Source organism: Festucalex cinctus, chromosome 2, assembly GCF_051991245.1.
Source record: "Festucalex cinctus isolate MCC-2025b chromosome 2, RoL_Fcin_1.0, whole genome shotgun sequence".
In the NCBI taxonomy this organism is placed as follows: domain Eukaryota; kingdom Metazoa; phylum Chordata; class Actinopteri; order Syngnathiformes; family Syngnathidae; genus Festucalex; species Festucalex cinctus.
Genome location: NC_135412.1, coordinates 31,099,829 through 31,114,787, shown reverse-complemented (window position 1 = coordinate 31,114,787; position 14,959 = coordinate 31,099,829). Strand labels below are relative to the sequence as shown.

At 38.4% G+C, this 14,959-nt stretch overlaps 1 protein-coding gene and 2 long non-coding RNA genes across 6 annotated transcripts; 2 read left to right on the top strand and 1 right to left on the bottom strand.

Annotated features, from left to right (window-relative positions):
• Positions 1 to 776: 776 nt before the first annotated feature.
• Positions 777 to 3,306, top strand: LOC144014555 (uncharacterized). Its single transcript, XR_013282495.1, has 3 exons — positions 777 to 1,082; positions 1,497 to 1,727; positions 2,000 to 3,306. It is a non-coding gene; the product is annotated as an uncharacterized LOC144014555 (long non-coding RNA).
• LOC144014554 (uncharacterized) lies at positions 2,417 to 3,752 on the bottom strand. Its single transcript, XR_013282494.1, has 3 exons — positions 3,376 to 3,752; positions 2,919 to 3,005; positions 2,417 to 2,837 (listed from the first exon to the last, which is right to left on the bottom strand). It is a non-coding gene; the product is annotated as an uncharacterized LOC144014554 (long non-coding RNA).
• Positions 3,753 to 3,861: 109 nt separating this feature from the next.
• Positions 3,862 to 14,497, top strand: LOC144014548 (espin-like). Of its 4 annotated transcripts, none has more exons than XM_077514558.1 (6): positions 3,862 to 4,309; positions 5,052 to 5,197; positions 8,341 to 8,721; positions 11,601 to 11,683; positions 11,894 to 11,914; positions 13,069 to 14,497. In XM_077514558.1, the coding sequence occupies exons 2-6, from the start codon at positions 5,069 to 5,071 to the stop codon at positions 13,214 to 13,216; spliced, it is 762 nt and encodes a 253-aa protein (XP_077370684.1). In that variant the 5' UTR covers positions 3,862 to 4,309; positions 5,052 to 5,068; the 3' UTR covers positions 13,217 to 14,497. The 4 variants fall into 4 exon arrangements, with proteins under 4 accessions (XP_077370684.1, XP_077370685.1, XP_077370683.1 ...); XM_077514559.1 differs by lacking the exon at positions 3,862 to 4,309 and adding an exon at positions 4,640 to 4,803 and having other exon boundaries at positions 11,903 to 11,914; XM_077514557.1 differs by lacking the exon at positions 3,862 to 4,309 and adding an exon at positions 4,640 to 4,803.
• Positions 14,498 to 14,959: the final 462 nt, after the last annotated feature.

Here is a 14,959-nt window from a genome sequence, read left to right as displayed (position 1 = left end):
GTGGTTTTTGAAAATGTAGCGTCCGCTCGCTTGACTGCTCATGAATGAATTGTGGCAAATTACGTCACCGCAGCTACACGAATCTGATTCCAGAAGATAGCGGCTTCTGTACTCATATTACAACCAGAACATTGCAACGTTAATTGATTTCCGAAACAAAATATGGACAATCGGGAACTGTCGGCAACTCTATAATAACTTTCCTCATTGAGGCGCTCCCTTCTCATGTGAGTCGCTGGCTGCGCTGCCCAACCGAGCGTCAAGGAGGAGTATTGATACTCAGAACTACAATATCGGTACGGTACCGTTTTTATTAACATCAATAAATATCTATGTCTCGATATTTTGAACACACCCCTAATTATTAGACTATTTGTGTCCCAACAATTCAAGTCTCAGTGTAGATACTAGCTACACCCTGGTCAATCATCCACGCTTCATACTGATGTTTTGTGTGTTTTATTCTTCCAAACAGTTTTAGACACACAGACACTGAACACCACACCACACCATGAGAACTAAAAGGAATAAAATAAAAAATTATGTCAATAATTGCCATAAAGTACAAAACGTAATAAAGATACATGCTGTTACAACAGCCAAATTTACATTTGATGCAAAATATTTAGCAACATATACATTCCTATTATGGGCACAATGATAGCAAATACTGTCAGTATTAACCAAATATGAAATTAAATCTCTTTTATAAAATAAAGACAAAATCTTTTGGAGTGCAAACCTTGTGTTTACAGCAGATACATAATGTGCTAATGTGTCAATAGGTCGCTTGCACATGTCGTCACTTCCGCCTCGGATTTCTCGTAGTCGCCATGCTGGGTGGCCTCCATTTACGTAGCGATTCGGTCTAACACGTATCTATCACGTTTGTTTTCTGCGTTTAAAATGGTACATTGTTGCTGCATCGTTGGCTGTTCGAACAAAGCCAAGGGGGAAAATGGTCGGTCTTTTTTCCGAATTCCGAAAATAATTAGGAACCAGGGCCTGGAGACAGAGGAGTGCGGACTCCGGAGGGAAGTCGTTACTTTGGGCTCGTGTGTGCAGCGATCACTTTGTGAGGGGTAAGCTTGTTTACCTTTATTTAATGCATGAGGATTAATAACGTTTCGACCGCCCATATATGGGCAAGTTGCTTATGTTTTGGATTCATGAGCAAGCAAGTTCGGTAGTACAAGCTGGCTAGCGGACGTTAGCCGAAAGCTAACATCGAACATTTTCACCCAAGTAGTGCCAGTGCAAAGTGTTTACTGCTGAAATTGGATTGATTAGTCTTGGGCTTTTAATGCCGATAACATGTTTTTTGGTGGCAAAATGTAAACTTGGAGAAAAAAAGAGACAGAAGGGGGTGATGCAAGAAAACAGACCCCCGGTAGCCTACACATCATGCTAAAGAACTTATTCACGGCCACCCTACTGCGGTAAAATAACCAGTCTTTCCATATTTTATTTGTTTATATATTTGTTTATTTTAACAGGTCGCCCTGCGCCCGTTTTTCTGTCCAATCATCCCGACTGGGCTCCAACATTAAAGTTGGGTCCCAAGGTACAACATCTATGTCTCAGCCCAGTCGGTGCCAAGATATGAACGTGCACAGGAGAGACAAGCAAAGAAAAGACGACTCGAAGTGGCAGAGATTGTTGCAGTTATGCAGCCAGATGGCTCCAGTAACCTGTACCCTCAAGTACTGCTGACATCATTGACTCTGGTATGCCACTCAGAATTCATTACATGATATATTGTATGCATGAGTGAATGTATGTGTTTGTTTGTGTGTGTACACGCACCTTATATTTTAGAGACATTTGGAAGTGTTTATAGAAATAAGTATTTGCCTGTAGCAATGTTCATACATTAAAAAATGCAACAAAATGTGTACATTTCTTTTACACTGACAAAAAAACTATACTACTTTACTATATTAAACCTATTACTGGTACCGTATTTTTTTGTGATTCTTTTCTTTTTTTTTTTCTTTAGGGATCTCATGCCACACCGACTTGATTGCCAATGACATGATGGAAACGAAGGCGAGCATCAAAGCATTGGAGGAGGACAACATGTGACTGTTTGTTTGGCGCTAATAAAGGCAGCGTTTATACAAATTCTATTGTTGGGTTTGTTTACAAAGCTATACATAATACAAATGACAGGATTTGACTCAATGTGCAATATGGTCCCTCTTAAAGTAATGGCATAAATCTCTATTATTTCTAAAAGCACAAAAAATGAAGTGAATAATGATTAGATGTAGTAATTTCAGGGTTAAAAATTGAACTGTTAATTAATGTAGTTTATTTTAGCACAGGTGCCTACCATCCTGAGATGACGGTATGATGTAATGTTGATGGGGTACGCAATGACTTTCATTATGCTATGTACAGAGGAAAAAGTTGCTCTCTTTTAAATTTGTTTAATGTAAGACAAGTACCAGTACTGTGTTACAGTTTTCCCAATAATCCTTGTTTCACACTTGTCACAAAACCACTGTCCTTTTGGCAGTCTAGATTGGCACACTTCAAGTGATATCATTTGATTTTACAATCTGCTGCAGCACAAAAAACTACTTTATTCCGCATCTTTGAAGTACATGAGCAAGTGGTAGGTGACAGCGGCTGAGCAGGAACACTGGAAGTCCACTGCTGATCTAGTAAATGCTCTCCCGAGCAGTTCAGGTAAGGAGGGGATTTTGGGAAAAAAAACCTCTGGCTTTTCCAACTGGCCAAAACGAGCGATCTGGGTGGACTCGCTCAATCACACTTTGTCCACACCACAAAGTCGCAGAAGTCCGTCCAGTTAAACTCATCTGTGCCTGAATCTGAAAATATTACAAACATTGTAATGAAAATATGAAACATAGAATTAAATAAGAAACTACAAAAAGTAAAGCCATACATACCTGGTAATACTATTGGTGTTGTCGTGACAAGTGATGGGAATTGTTGCCATCTGGCACCAGACAGAAATTGGGTGTTGTGACAGCCTCCTTAACCGTGAGATCATAAGAAAAGCTGTCAGTATGCTCAGTAGTTACCATGAACACGTTTTATTGTACTGGAAACTGAAACTAAAAATACGTCCTCTGAGAGTGGTTAACCTTAACCATTTAGAATAAGTTGATTAAGTAACATGTAACTAGTGAAAGGGTAGCATTAAATTTAATTAAGCCACGGGGAGGCTGTGCATAGTTACTTTTTATTCTTATACGCTCTGCCATATTTGCCTGTTATAAAATTATTAGAAAAACCACATCAGGTAAAGCCAGCTGTGCATGTAAACACAATGATAACAGGAAGCCTGAGAACAAAATCAACATTTTTGTGTGCAGAATTACCAACACCATGTGGTTTACTTACGTGCAACAGCAACCGTTTCTTCTGATGCGATGTTAAAGTTTACACTCTGTATCCACCCGCTTACAAAATAATTGTAAGCCTCCAGGGATTTGTTGGCGTGTTATGGAGCATGTTGTCAACACGAGGTAGGGAAAGATGTCCAGAGATGTCACATTTGGCCAGCAAGCTTTCTCCGTCAAAAAAAAAAAATCACCCTTGGTCAGGACGTAATTAGGATCAATCCCGCCACACAGAGACACCTTCTGCCTGTATCGTTGTTTTTGATCTTCCGGTAAATCGTGAAAATAACATCAGGTTGATAAGCTCTACCGTGTAACTCGCGAGTGTACCTTGTGAACCGGCGGACACCCAATATGGCGCCCGAAGGAAAAACTCCCATGATGCATTACGATGTGCAAGCGACCTATAGCTAAATTTGAGCTGGCTAGCTTAAAAACAGTGTATAAACGAATTAACTTTTACTCAACAAATTAGCGTTTCAAATTACAGGCGTTTAATATAATGCTCTTCAAATACAGAACTTATTTACCGTGTGCGCCCTTGACCAGTTGTAGAATGTTTTTACTGCAATTTTAATTATTCTTGTCGATCGCATTGTTCTCGCTCGTCTTTCCTCCCGCTCTCGTCTCTACTTCCGTACTGAACGGCGCGCGCTGTGTAACTTCCGCCCAGCGAAACAACATTCGGGTTAGGGGAATTCAAAATAAAGTCAATATATTCGCGAATTTAATCGAATAACATTTTACAAATTTATGCGAACATTTACACTCAACTCTCTGTAACGCCCCCTCCTAAGCTATAGCTTTTGTGGCTAGTTCGACCATTGTGGTGACCTCAACAGGGAACAGTTTTACAGGAGGACTATTTTATTTCCACGCACCAATTAGAGACGACCGAGGACATTCAATTTTTTTTAGGTTATTCACTGAATAAGGTGAGGGGTCCATTGACTATTGTTTGTTTTGGACTTATAGTGTCACACTAAAATATGCATGTTTCGATGGTTAAAGCTTAAAAGGAAACATAAACTTCTGTTGTACTTTAGTTGTATTGTCTGTGATGAACATATGTGATCCTATTGAAGTGATAATCATTTGCTGGGGGGTGCATATGAATTTGGTTACTCATTCATTCATTATCTATACTGCATATCTAAAGTGTACTGAGCATGGAGGCAGAGGTGACGTTCAAATGTTTAATAAAACAAAAATGAGAAAACAAGGTGCGAGCTGGGCAACAAAACAATGTGGGCGGAAAAAAAAACAAGCAAGGTGAACCACGGGGGAAATGACAATGAATCGACACAGGCAGAGGGGAGAGAGAGACTATACACACACAACACATGACATAACGAGACACACTTGGGCAAGACACAAGTAGCTGAGGGCACGGATTGATAGGCACACGAGGAAGGGCAGGCAAACACAGGTAGGTGGGCAGGACAATGCTTGATGAGACAAGGGAGACGCACCAGGAAAACAGAACAAAACACTGATCGTGACTAAATAGAGACTTTAAGACAAGAATCAAATTAAACTTAATTTAAATTGAATTTAAGAAATATTGATACCTAGCCCTTAAGAGTCTCTATCTCAGCCATGCTGTTCTTTGTCTTTCCCTGTATTCCATCTTAATTTCTAACCAGCTTCACTATTCTGCATCGTTGTTGTTTTCAGGCACAAAATCTTTCAACATGATGTCCCCCACCAGCGATAACTCAGAATTGCTGGCAGAAATCAAAGCTGGAAAGAGGCTGAAGCCGACACCTCAGAGTAAAGGCCACACCACTGTATTTTCCAACAGTGGACCAACAGGCAACAACGTAAGTCCACAGTATCCACAGTTGCATCACATTTGGCCTCATGACTTGGAATTATAAAGAATGCATTAATTAGCATAATGTGCAGTATATCAATATGGTTTTATTAAAATAAAAAAAACAGTATTTGAGGAATAAGCGGTTCAGAAAATGGATGGATGAATGGTTAACTGTATAGTTGGAAGGCCTGTCAAAACAGTATTTAATCCAACATTTAGTTGTATCACATCCAGTAAAGCTTGAATCGAAGAAAGTGCAATGTGCTGACAGTCTGCTAAGGGACCTTGATGTGCTAACAAAAGTGTCATTCAGTAACTCAAGGCTTAGGCAATGCACAATCCTCTATGACAACATAAAGTTGATCAAATAAAAGGGTTCATTTGGCTGCAGAGGCATACAAAAGCTAGCATAACAAAGATCATTAAAATTGCATCTTCAGAAATAATCAAAAGGAGCATTTAAATACAAAACTGGGAGGCAAAGGACCAATTCCTGTGGCACACCTGAGATAACTGCACAATATCTACACCAGTGTTTTTTAAAAACGTTGTTGGAAATACTATTTCCAGTTTCCTGTTTCCTATGCGCATTCACTGAACTCTTCTTTATTGAAAAATAAAACCTGCGTTGTGTTCTTGTATTCCCCATCTCTATGCAGATTAAGGAAGTGTTCCTTTAGTTTGGCAACACTCCACAAATATATAAAGGCAACACTTGTTTTTACTCCCATTTTTTTACGATATGAACTTAATAGATCTAAAACTTCTTCCACATCCACAATACATATCACAATTTCTCCTAAATATTGTTCACAAACCAGTCTAAATCTGTGACAGTGAGCACTTCTCCTTTGCCAAGATAATCCATCCCACCTCAGAGGTGCACCTCAAGATGCTTCAGAAGTGCTCATTATCACAGATTTAAGACTGGATTTATGGCTTATGAACAATATTTGAGAGAAGTGATGTTGTTTCTGTGGAAGAAGTTTTAGATCTATGAATTCATCTCATAAAAAATCGGAGCAAAAACAAAAGTGTTGCGGTTATATTTTTGTTGAGTATAGATAGCTATTTGTGCTGGAATTGCTCATCTTGGCATTGCAAATCACAGTTAGGACCGTGACTCCGGCTCCCATCAATCAACTACCAAAGGGCACGTTAAAACGAGCACCGCTGTTTTTTTTTTAAGATGGAACCCAGGGGTAGCAAATATAATGAAAACGGTACACGCCCCAGAATTGAACCCTGCGCAACATCATAGGTTATACAAGTGACCATATTGCACATATTAAACTGGTTTTTTTTTGTTTTTTTTTTGCTTGACAGAATTAGTATTATGAAGGGATTACAACAATAAAGAAATCACATGAAGTTTACTACTGAGCACACTAAATGATGGCCAAGTAATGTGGCAGTGTTTAAACCATTCTAAAAGCTTGCTTTGATCGTAAAGTACATTTGTATAAGATCCATGAAATATATTTGTATAAGACTAGACGAATTAGGATTGGCTGATACATCATCATCAAACAGAATAAAGGACATAGTAGCTTTACAATAATATCGTAACACAACCCATTTGAATAGGGGTGGGACAAAAAAACGATTCGACCGAACTATCGTTCGTCAAGGGGAGCTAAACGACCGTATCGGTAGCAGACTTGTCAACCGTCACTTGCCTTTGGTGCCGGTTGGGGTGGGTTCGCTTCCCCGCCCAGGAGGCCATGTAAATCTTACAGGATGTAAGATTGAGTGAGTGAGTGAGTGAGTGAGTGAGTGAGTGGAAAAAAAATAATAATAAAAAATAATAAAAATAATAAAAATAAAATAATAATAATAATAATAACAATAATAATAATAAACAGTAGCAGAATGCCTTTGGTGCCGGTTGGCGTGGGTTCGCTTCCCCGCCTAGGAGGCCATGTAAAGCTTATAGGATGTAAGATTGTGTGAGTGAGTGGTTAAAAAAAAATAATTAAATAAAAAAATACAAAAAAAGACAGTAGCAGAAGCCCTGCCGTACATCTCGGTATTTCCCATGGCTATCGAGTCCTCTCGGTGCACTTGTATGTCCCAACGTTGGTACTGCGCGCGACCCAAAAGAATAACTCCCGTGACGATCCAATGCATGAATTCAAACTACACAGGTATGTCCCACAGCCAACACACCAGCTAAGCTAAAAGCACACTGCAGGTATCTCATTTCTCAGTTTGTGGCTCCCTGTCAATGTACACAACTAGCATAAGCAGCAGATAGGAGAACTGAGACGTGCCCGCAATTACGTCATCAAACTCCAAATGAACGACATCCCCCCAAAAAAACACAAAAAAAACATGAACAGTTGTGATTCCATGGTCATCATCGTGTTTCAGATTAAAAAAAAAAAAAAAAAAAGATGTCATACATTAACCAAAAATTAATGTGACGGCAAAAGAAAAACAATAATTGTTGATAAAAAGGGAAGGGCACTTTTGGCAATATTTTTGGATATATTAAGTGGTTAAAATGTGCTTGATAGATTTCTTGTTCCATAAGGTGGCTTCATATTTCTTTTGGCTGGACGGTAGGTTTATTTCATGTCTTAAATTTATGTTTCTGAAATACTTCACACTGTGCACATATTCTGTTTAATTGTGTTGGTGCCTGTTTAAAGGTTAAATATTTATATTTCAAATTAAATTATCAGCCTTTTGTTTTTCTGATCCTTATTTTGAATAGAAAAAAAAAACAATTATAACTGTCAATAACGACTAATAAATATTTAAACTGATGCGTTTTTCAGTCATACGCCCAGCCCTTTGTTGCGGACTATTTAAATAATTGATTCAATATATACAAATATAGAAGACGTTTTTGTTGTTGTTTTTTTAACACGTTTGAAGATACTGTAAAAATTTGTGGTGTTTTAAGATTAACGTCTCCAAGCAACACGTCACTATAAGTTTTGAATATTGAAATGAATCATATCGAATTGAAAATTGAATCATTCTCAAACTTAATTGAACCGCATCGAACCGTTCTGTTCTGAAAGATATCGTTTTTCAATCGAATCGCAACCTGTGTATCGAGATACATATCGAATCGGCCTCATGTCAGAGATTCCCACCCCTACATTTGAATTCCATTGTGGTTTTGTATTTCTCCAGGGAAACACAGTTTCTCCACCAGAGACTCGCCTTTGTAGCCCGCCACCACCCAAGACATCATCCCCATTTGGGTCCAATACGTCGGTCTCACCCCAACCCACGACGCCGAGTCCCACTCCAAGTCCACCCAGCTCGGGAACCTTCACGACCATGTCAGCATCCGCAAGTTTCAAGCAGCTGCACTCCAATTCCGCAACCAATGGGTGCAGCGTTGCTGGCCCGGCAGGAACGCAGCCGGGGAGAAAGTCGAGCCTTGCCGATGTGGAGGCGCTCGTACCCACGCACGACGAGCAGGGGAAACCTATCCCCAAATGGAAGAGGCAGATGATGGTGCGAAAGCTTCATGTCAAAGTCCAAGAGGAGGAAGAACGCAAATGCAAGGTAGGCACGACAATTGCCCTTCTTGTCACATTTTTGCTACCCCATTTGTGTTGTAACTGTTGAACTGGATAGCAGAAATTTTAACTGCCGTGTTTTGCCTTAGAATAACCAACAGCACAAATGGGAAGTAGCGCCTTTAGAAGTGGGTTTTTGTGACCATGATGTTTGTGTTCATGCATGACGTGGCACTTTTCCAGCTGAATCAGAAATGTTTCCCTACCTTTACTCAACGTCACTGATTCTCAGCTCCGGTCCTCGAGTGCCCATATCCAGCCTGCTTTCCATGTCTCTCAGCCAACACACCTAAGGATCGTTATCAGGCTTCATGCAAGCTTGCTGATGAGCTCATCGTTTAAAACACCTGTGTTACTGTGGGAGGCATAGCTTGTGTCCAAATTCACATGGCTAGGTCCTCCAAAGGCCGAATTTGTCGGCTGCATGACGTCACTCCCGGTGCGACTTGACAGCACGCACGGACTTACATATGAATGGATTGTCAATGTTGCTTGTCGGTACTGCAATGACTGACACTCCATTCGTGTGTATGCGTGTGCGTGTTGTCGAGTCGCGCCGGGACTCGACAACATGCAAGACGTCACGTCTTGCAGCCAACAAATTCGGCCTTCGGAGGACCCAGCCTTATGAATTTGGACACAGACATGGAACAGGCTGGATAGGGGTACTTGAGGACCGAGGTTGAGAACCACTGACCTATCTAATCCTTTTCAGTTAGGATTCAATTTGTATGTTGATTTTAGACCCAATGCTCAATACACAATTAAAAAAAAACAAAAAACAAAAAAAAGTAAAAAAATATATATATGTACACATAAGCTGATGTTAGCCACGGCTACTACGTAGCATGACTTAAAGCAATGGAGTGCTACTATGTCTATAAAATTAAAAATCAAAGACTGGTGCAAAACTTGCCTGTCAAGTAGGAATGTTGCCAAATCTGCATTGTTTCTGAATCCTCAGCTGCCTGAAGTCCTTTGCTCTGCTTCTATGCTAGTCTTATGCCCACTTGTTGGCAATATTTCCCCCCTGAGTTATATAGTCCATCATAGTTTAAGTAAAGCTCCTGAAGCCAGAGGTAATAGGTCAGAGAAAAGCTGTCAGATGTTTCCTTACAAATAACAGTCTGTCCAGTAATTCTAACAGTTATTGTTCAGGAGTGATATTTTCCCAAAAGCTTATATTTGTTTCGTGCATGACCTTGCCTGAGATCTAGTTTGAATTCTGCTGGTGTTTTGGCATTTCTTCAGGATAATGGTGCATGTTTTGAGTTGAGTGATGTGAAGACTTGGCTCCACTGCCCATCACAGCATCAAAATATTGATGAATGGATTTCACAAGAGTGAGCTGCGATTGGATGCTGGAGTGTTTTGTGGTTTCAGGTTGATACATGAAGATTCAGTGGTGTGATGTCAAGCCCATTCACACTACAGTTCAAGCAATAGTATTCAACAAAACACTAAAAACGAATAAAGGTGCTTTGAAATTATACAATTCATGTGGCTACATACAAAAACCTAACTTTTTATTCGCATAAAAGTGATGTGGTGAGCAACTCTTAACCGCAACTGATTCAGACCGATCACCAAGCCAGTTTTGTTTTGTTTTTTTGTTTTTGTTTTTAACTCTTTTATGGTTGGCTGTCAATGTTGCACAAATTATTGGCTTCAGCTGTGATCATTGGAATGAATTTGTAAAATATCCTCAAATGAACATTTGACCATGAATTAAAGGAATTGACAAACCTGCAATGTATGGAGTGATACACCTTCAGGTACTATTATGCATCACCTACTGTATCTTCTTACAGTAATAACTGTATAGGTCTAAATAAATAAATAATCAATAAAATGACAATGATTAACTATTTTGATAATGAAAAACAATAAACAAATTGACAATTAATGATTATTAACTATTTTGATAATGGTCAACTGTTGAGACTTTGTTTTACTTTAAATTGTCCAAATCGTCGGAATTTCAATCTCTCAACAGTAAATATTCTCTAATTTCGCTTATCGTCCACAAAAGCAGACTGATTATATGTTTAATAAAAAATAAGACATTTGCAAACATCGGCCTTAACTTGGGAAAACAATTATCAACAATTTTAACTATTTTTCTGACATGTTAATGCCCAAACTAGTAACTGAATCAGTCAATTTGTTTGCATTTGCTGTGCAGTCAATATAAAATGAATGTCCTTTTTTTTATTAAAAAGATGGAAATTAAAAAAACAAAAAACAAAAAAAACTCAAAATCATTGAAAAATGTACATATATATTCAGTTAAAGTAAAGTGAAATAAAAATCCTATTTATATGGAAATGTTTTGTAATCTAGTTAAATACAGCTAATCTGCACTTAAAGTAATAATTTTACTATACTGGATTTTTTTTTTTAAGTGTAAACAGGATGTAAGCATAGTTACAAGCTCATTATTAGGTTTGATTGTATTTCGTGTTTTAAATATTATAAATTGCATTTGTGATCAGTGATTCTTTCGCATACCACGAGAGGGCTTGTGCACAACTAGTGGTATTCAGACTACACTTTGAGAATCGCTGTTCTGGCCTACTGGACACTGACACTGAAATAAGATTTCAGGACCTTAGGAGTGAGATTATCCCATTCTGTTTAAAAAATAATAAGAAGAATAATTGATCTTGACACATGCCCAAAGATATTGAAATACTCATCCCTCTAGCCCGTCATTCATTAGAGCAAGTCTGAAACGACTAAAGTGTCCTCCCGAAAAAGACAACATTGATTGAATGGGCGAAGTAAAACTGCACGCATGCAGGTGGACGATGCAAGGATGTACTCACACAATATTTGTTATTCTGTCTGCCTGTCATTTGTCAGGCTGATGAGGAGGCAGCACGCCTGGCATCGATGCCCGCCTGGAGAAGAGACATGATGGCAAAAAAGAAAATGAATGAAGAGAGGTGACTAACGAAGCTTTGTTGCAAACTATTTAATCATAATAACTTGATAATTAGGAGCTCTATAAATAGGTAAGAATTGTGTCAAACAATGTGGTATGTAATTGACTCTTAAAGGTGCTTTTCATAAAACAGAATGTATAGCCTACTAGTTGTACCATGTAAATTCTTTGTGATATTTACACCCATTCCTCTTGTGCTTATGCCCTCCTGATGTGACAGGGAACAAAAGAGGTAAGAAAAAAAAAATCTTCTTCTATACATACACATTGACAGCTCTTCAGATTGCCTGTAAGGCTCAACTGTAAGTGCTTTGGCCAACTAGTAATTAATGCACACAATTCGGAATGCTAGCCCTATAAAATAAAACATTTACATGATTTTGCCATTTCAAAATATAGCTGCAATTTGATATAATGTGCAAAATCTGTATACACTACTGTATATGAATATTGTCTCCATTTAATTGCCGTTTCATTTTAGGGGGCTAGGTGGTGCCATTTCCATTTTTATATACCTGACCCAGTGGGACCAATTGAGGAAATTTATGCGCCACACTTGTGATCATTAGAACGCAAAAAGTAACTACTTGATCCTTAGACACATACATGATATCCTTTAGAACAGGAATGTGAATAAAACACAGAAGTTGGCAACAGGCCAAAGTCAAGTGCACTAATGTTTGGCCAACAAAGTCTTTATACTGAGGAAAGTGATACCACGTTCGATACGTCCTAAAAAACACGATATTCATACTGGTGACAACTATATCTCCTCAATATCCGTCAAATTTAAAACTTTATAAGCGTCTTTTCAAAATTTGCGTGATGACGTCATTCGGCCAGCCAATCAACGCAGTGTGACGCTTTCGCCATCCAACTGCTAGTTCTGGGTGAAAATTTAGGATACTGACCACTTGTCCAACGTATCAATTTACCTTCATGTTAATGATTGAGGGGTTAAACTGTGCCCCATTCTCTAATTGGAGGGTCAAAATATTAGACACAGCAGGACAGTAATACACTAATAGTGCAAGCTGCCCCAAAAAGCATAACCTTTCAATGCCAGTCAAACCTGGGCAAAACTATAGGTGCCAATTTTGAAGTGACACTTGCATTGGGATTAAAAAAAAAATAGTTTGAATCACTTAAATCTGTGCAGATTTTGAACATTACATTCAGGCTTTAACGTACCACTAGAGGGAGCCCGCGTAGCACTAATGTACACATACCAGACGTCAAGAATGGCAGATTCAGCAATCGAGTTTACATTAATGTATGTATGTTTGTCACTGTTGTGTTGCTAGAAATAGGATAATAGTATGTATAAGTAAAGTAAACAATATGTTTTTAAAACAAATTAATCTTTGTCCTTTTGAACGCATTTAGGAAAGCAGAGGAGGAGGCCAAACAGGCCAAGGAGGTCGAAGAGAAGACCGAGCTGGAACGACTCAGGATCCTGGGTTACGACGAGACCAAGCTTGCCCCTTGGCAACGACAGATCATCCTGAAGAAAGGGGATATAGCCAAACAGTGATCTCGCCTTCCCTCTTTTCCTTCTGTTCCCAAGGCCTTCACTGATTGCTTTTCTCTCCCTTATGTTTGAGTCCTCATCTCCCGATGATATCCTGACTTAGTCTCTCGTTGTTCAGACATAGAACCGATGCAGGCGAGGCCTGTTGCTCTCCTTAGTCCCCGTTGAAAGTCTCGTGGAGACAAACTTAAAGCGTTAGTATAGCTTCGCCATGCACAGCTTAACCCAAGACCTTTTCTTTAAACTGCACGTGTCCTTAATTCAGACCTATTTGCTTTACCGTAAATTCAATGTGTTTCAAAGGGGCTGTTTGTTAGCATTGTTACCATGGGAAGGGGTTAAAAGCTGTTTTGTACAGTCCCCACACTTGCTGTTATGTAGCACCATTAACAGCCTCGTCAATGAATTGGTCATAGACATTTTGTATAAGGCTCATAGAAGCGTATTCTTTTACAGCCATAGTTGTCATTCTTCCAAGAAAAGAAACATATCTATAATGTCTTGATGCAACCTTATTGTCACATTTTCTGGATGTGAACATAAATTCACGTTATTATTAGCACATTTTTCTAAATCAGCACTGGGAAAATAAACTACATTGATTGTAATTAATTATTTTTTTTATTTCTGTAAAGGCTATGGTGATTATGAATGTTGTGTGCATGTTGCATAATTTGTATCAAGCATGTTGTAATGTGTTAAATACACATAATCAAGGTCCCAGTTATCTAATTACAGTATACAAATATTAAAGCGAGAATAAAAAAAACTGCGAGCGAAGTCTTATTTTTACAGCAGGCAGTTTTGTCAACACGCACTGGGTATTGCGCAAGTAAATGTGGATCATAATCATTTTGTGAATGCATCTAAAATGTTTTTTTCTGAAGCAAGAAAATGTCATAAAACTGCTGAAAATTATAGTATGAGGATGACAAAGTAACTCAAAGCACAGCATGAACATATCAATATACAGTACAGATATGTATATTCATTTTAAAAGATGTTGGATAACATTGAAAAATTATGTGTACAATAGATTCATATAATGAAGCCTGCAGTGCACACATCATCATCATTTGGAATAATTACTGCAGCTGCCATATGATTATACAATTTGAAATTATGTAATCCCTATTTGATTTATTTTTTCTATGCATATAAACCCTGCATATAGTCACCCCCCCTCTGATGATAACTGATTATTGCATCTCAATCAATCTTAATCACGTGCGTTGATTGTTTTCAGAGCGTTCAAAATAAAAGGAAATAAATTGTAATTACAAACACGGGTCACATTGTCCTTTTGTTGACTGGAGGTGGTGATCAGTGATTTTAAGCAGAATTTGAGGCACTTACCATTTATGGGCTAATTACATATTTATATTCATTCACATTTCTCAAGTTTGAACATTTAAAGTATGACTTATAAATTGCCCTTATACAGTTTAGTGGAGTGGTATATTTGTGCTTATTTTCTTCTAAAGATTTAACAAACAATCCTAGTGCAACCACACACTGTATACAATGTAAACCGATATATTTGGCACGGATGGGTGGTTGGTTTGAGTGGGGTTTTTTTTATTATTGTTTATTTATTTATTTTTTTTGTAGTACAAGCTAATAGCCACTAGAATGCGCTCACGGCCTACGGCTCTGGTCGGAACCTGCAGGACCAAACTAATAAACCCGAGGAATACACGGTTAAACAGTAAAATGACAGTTACATTTATAGTTAATTAAAAAGAA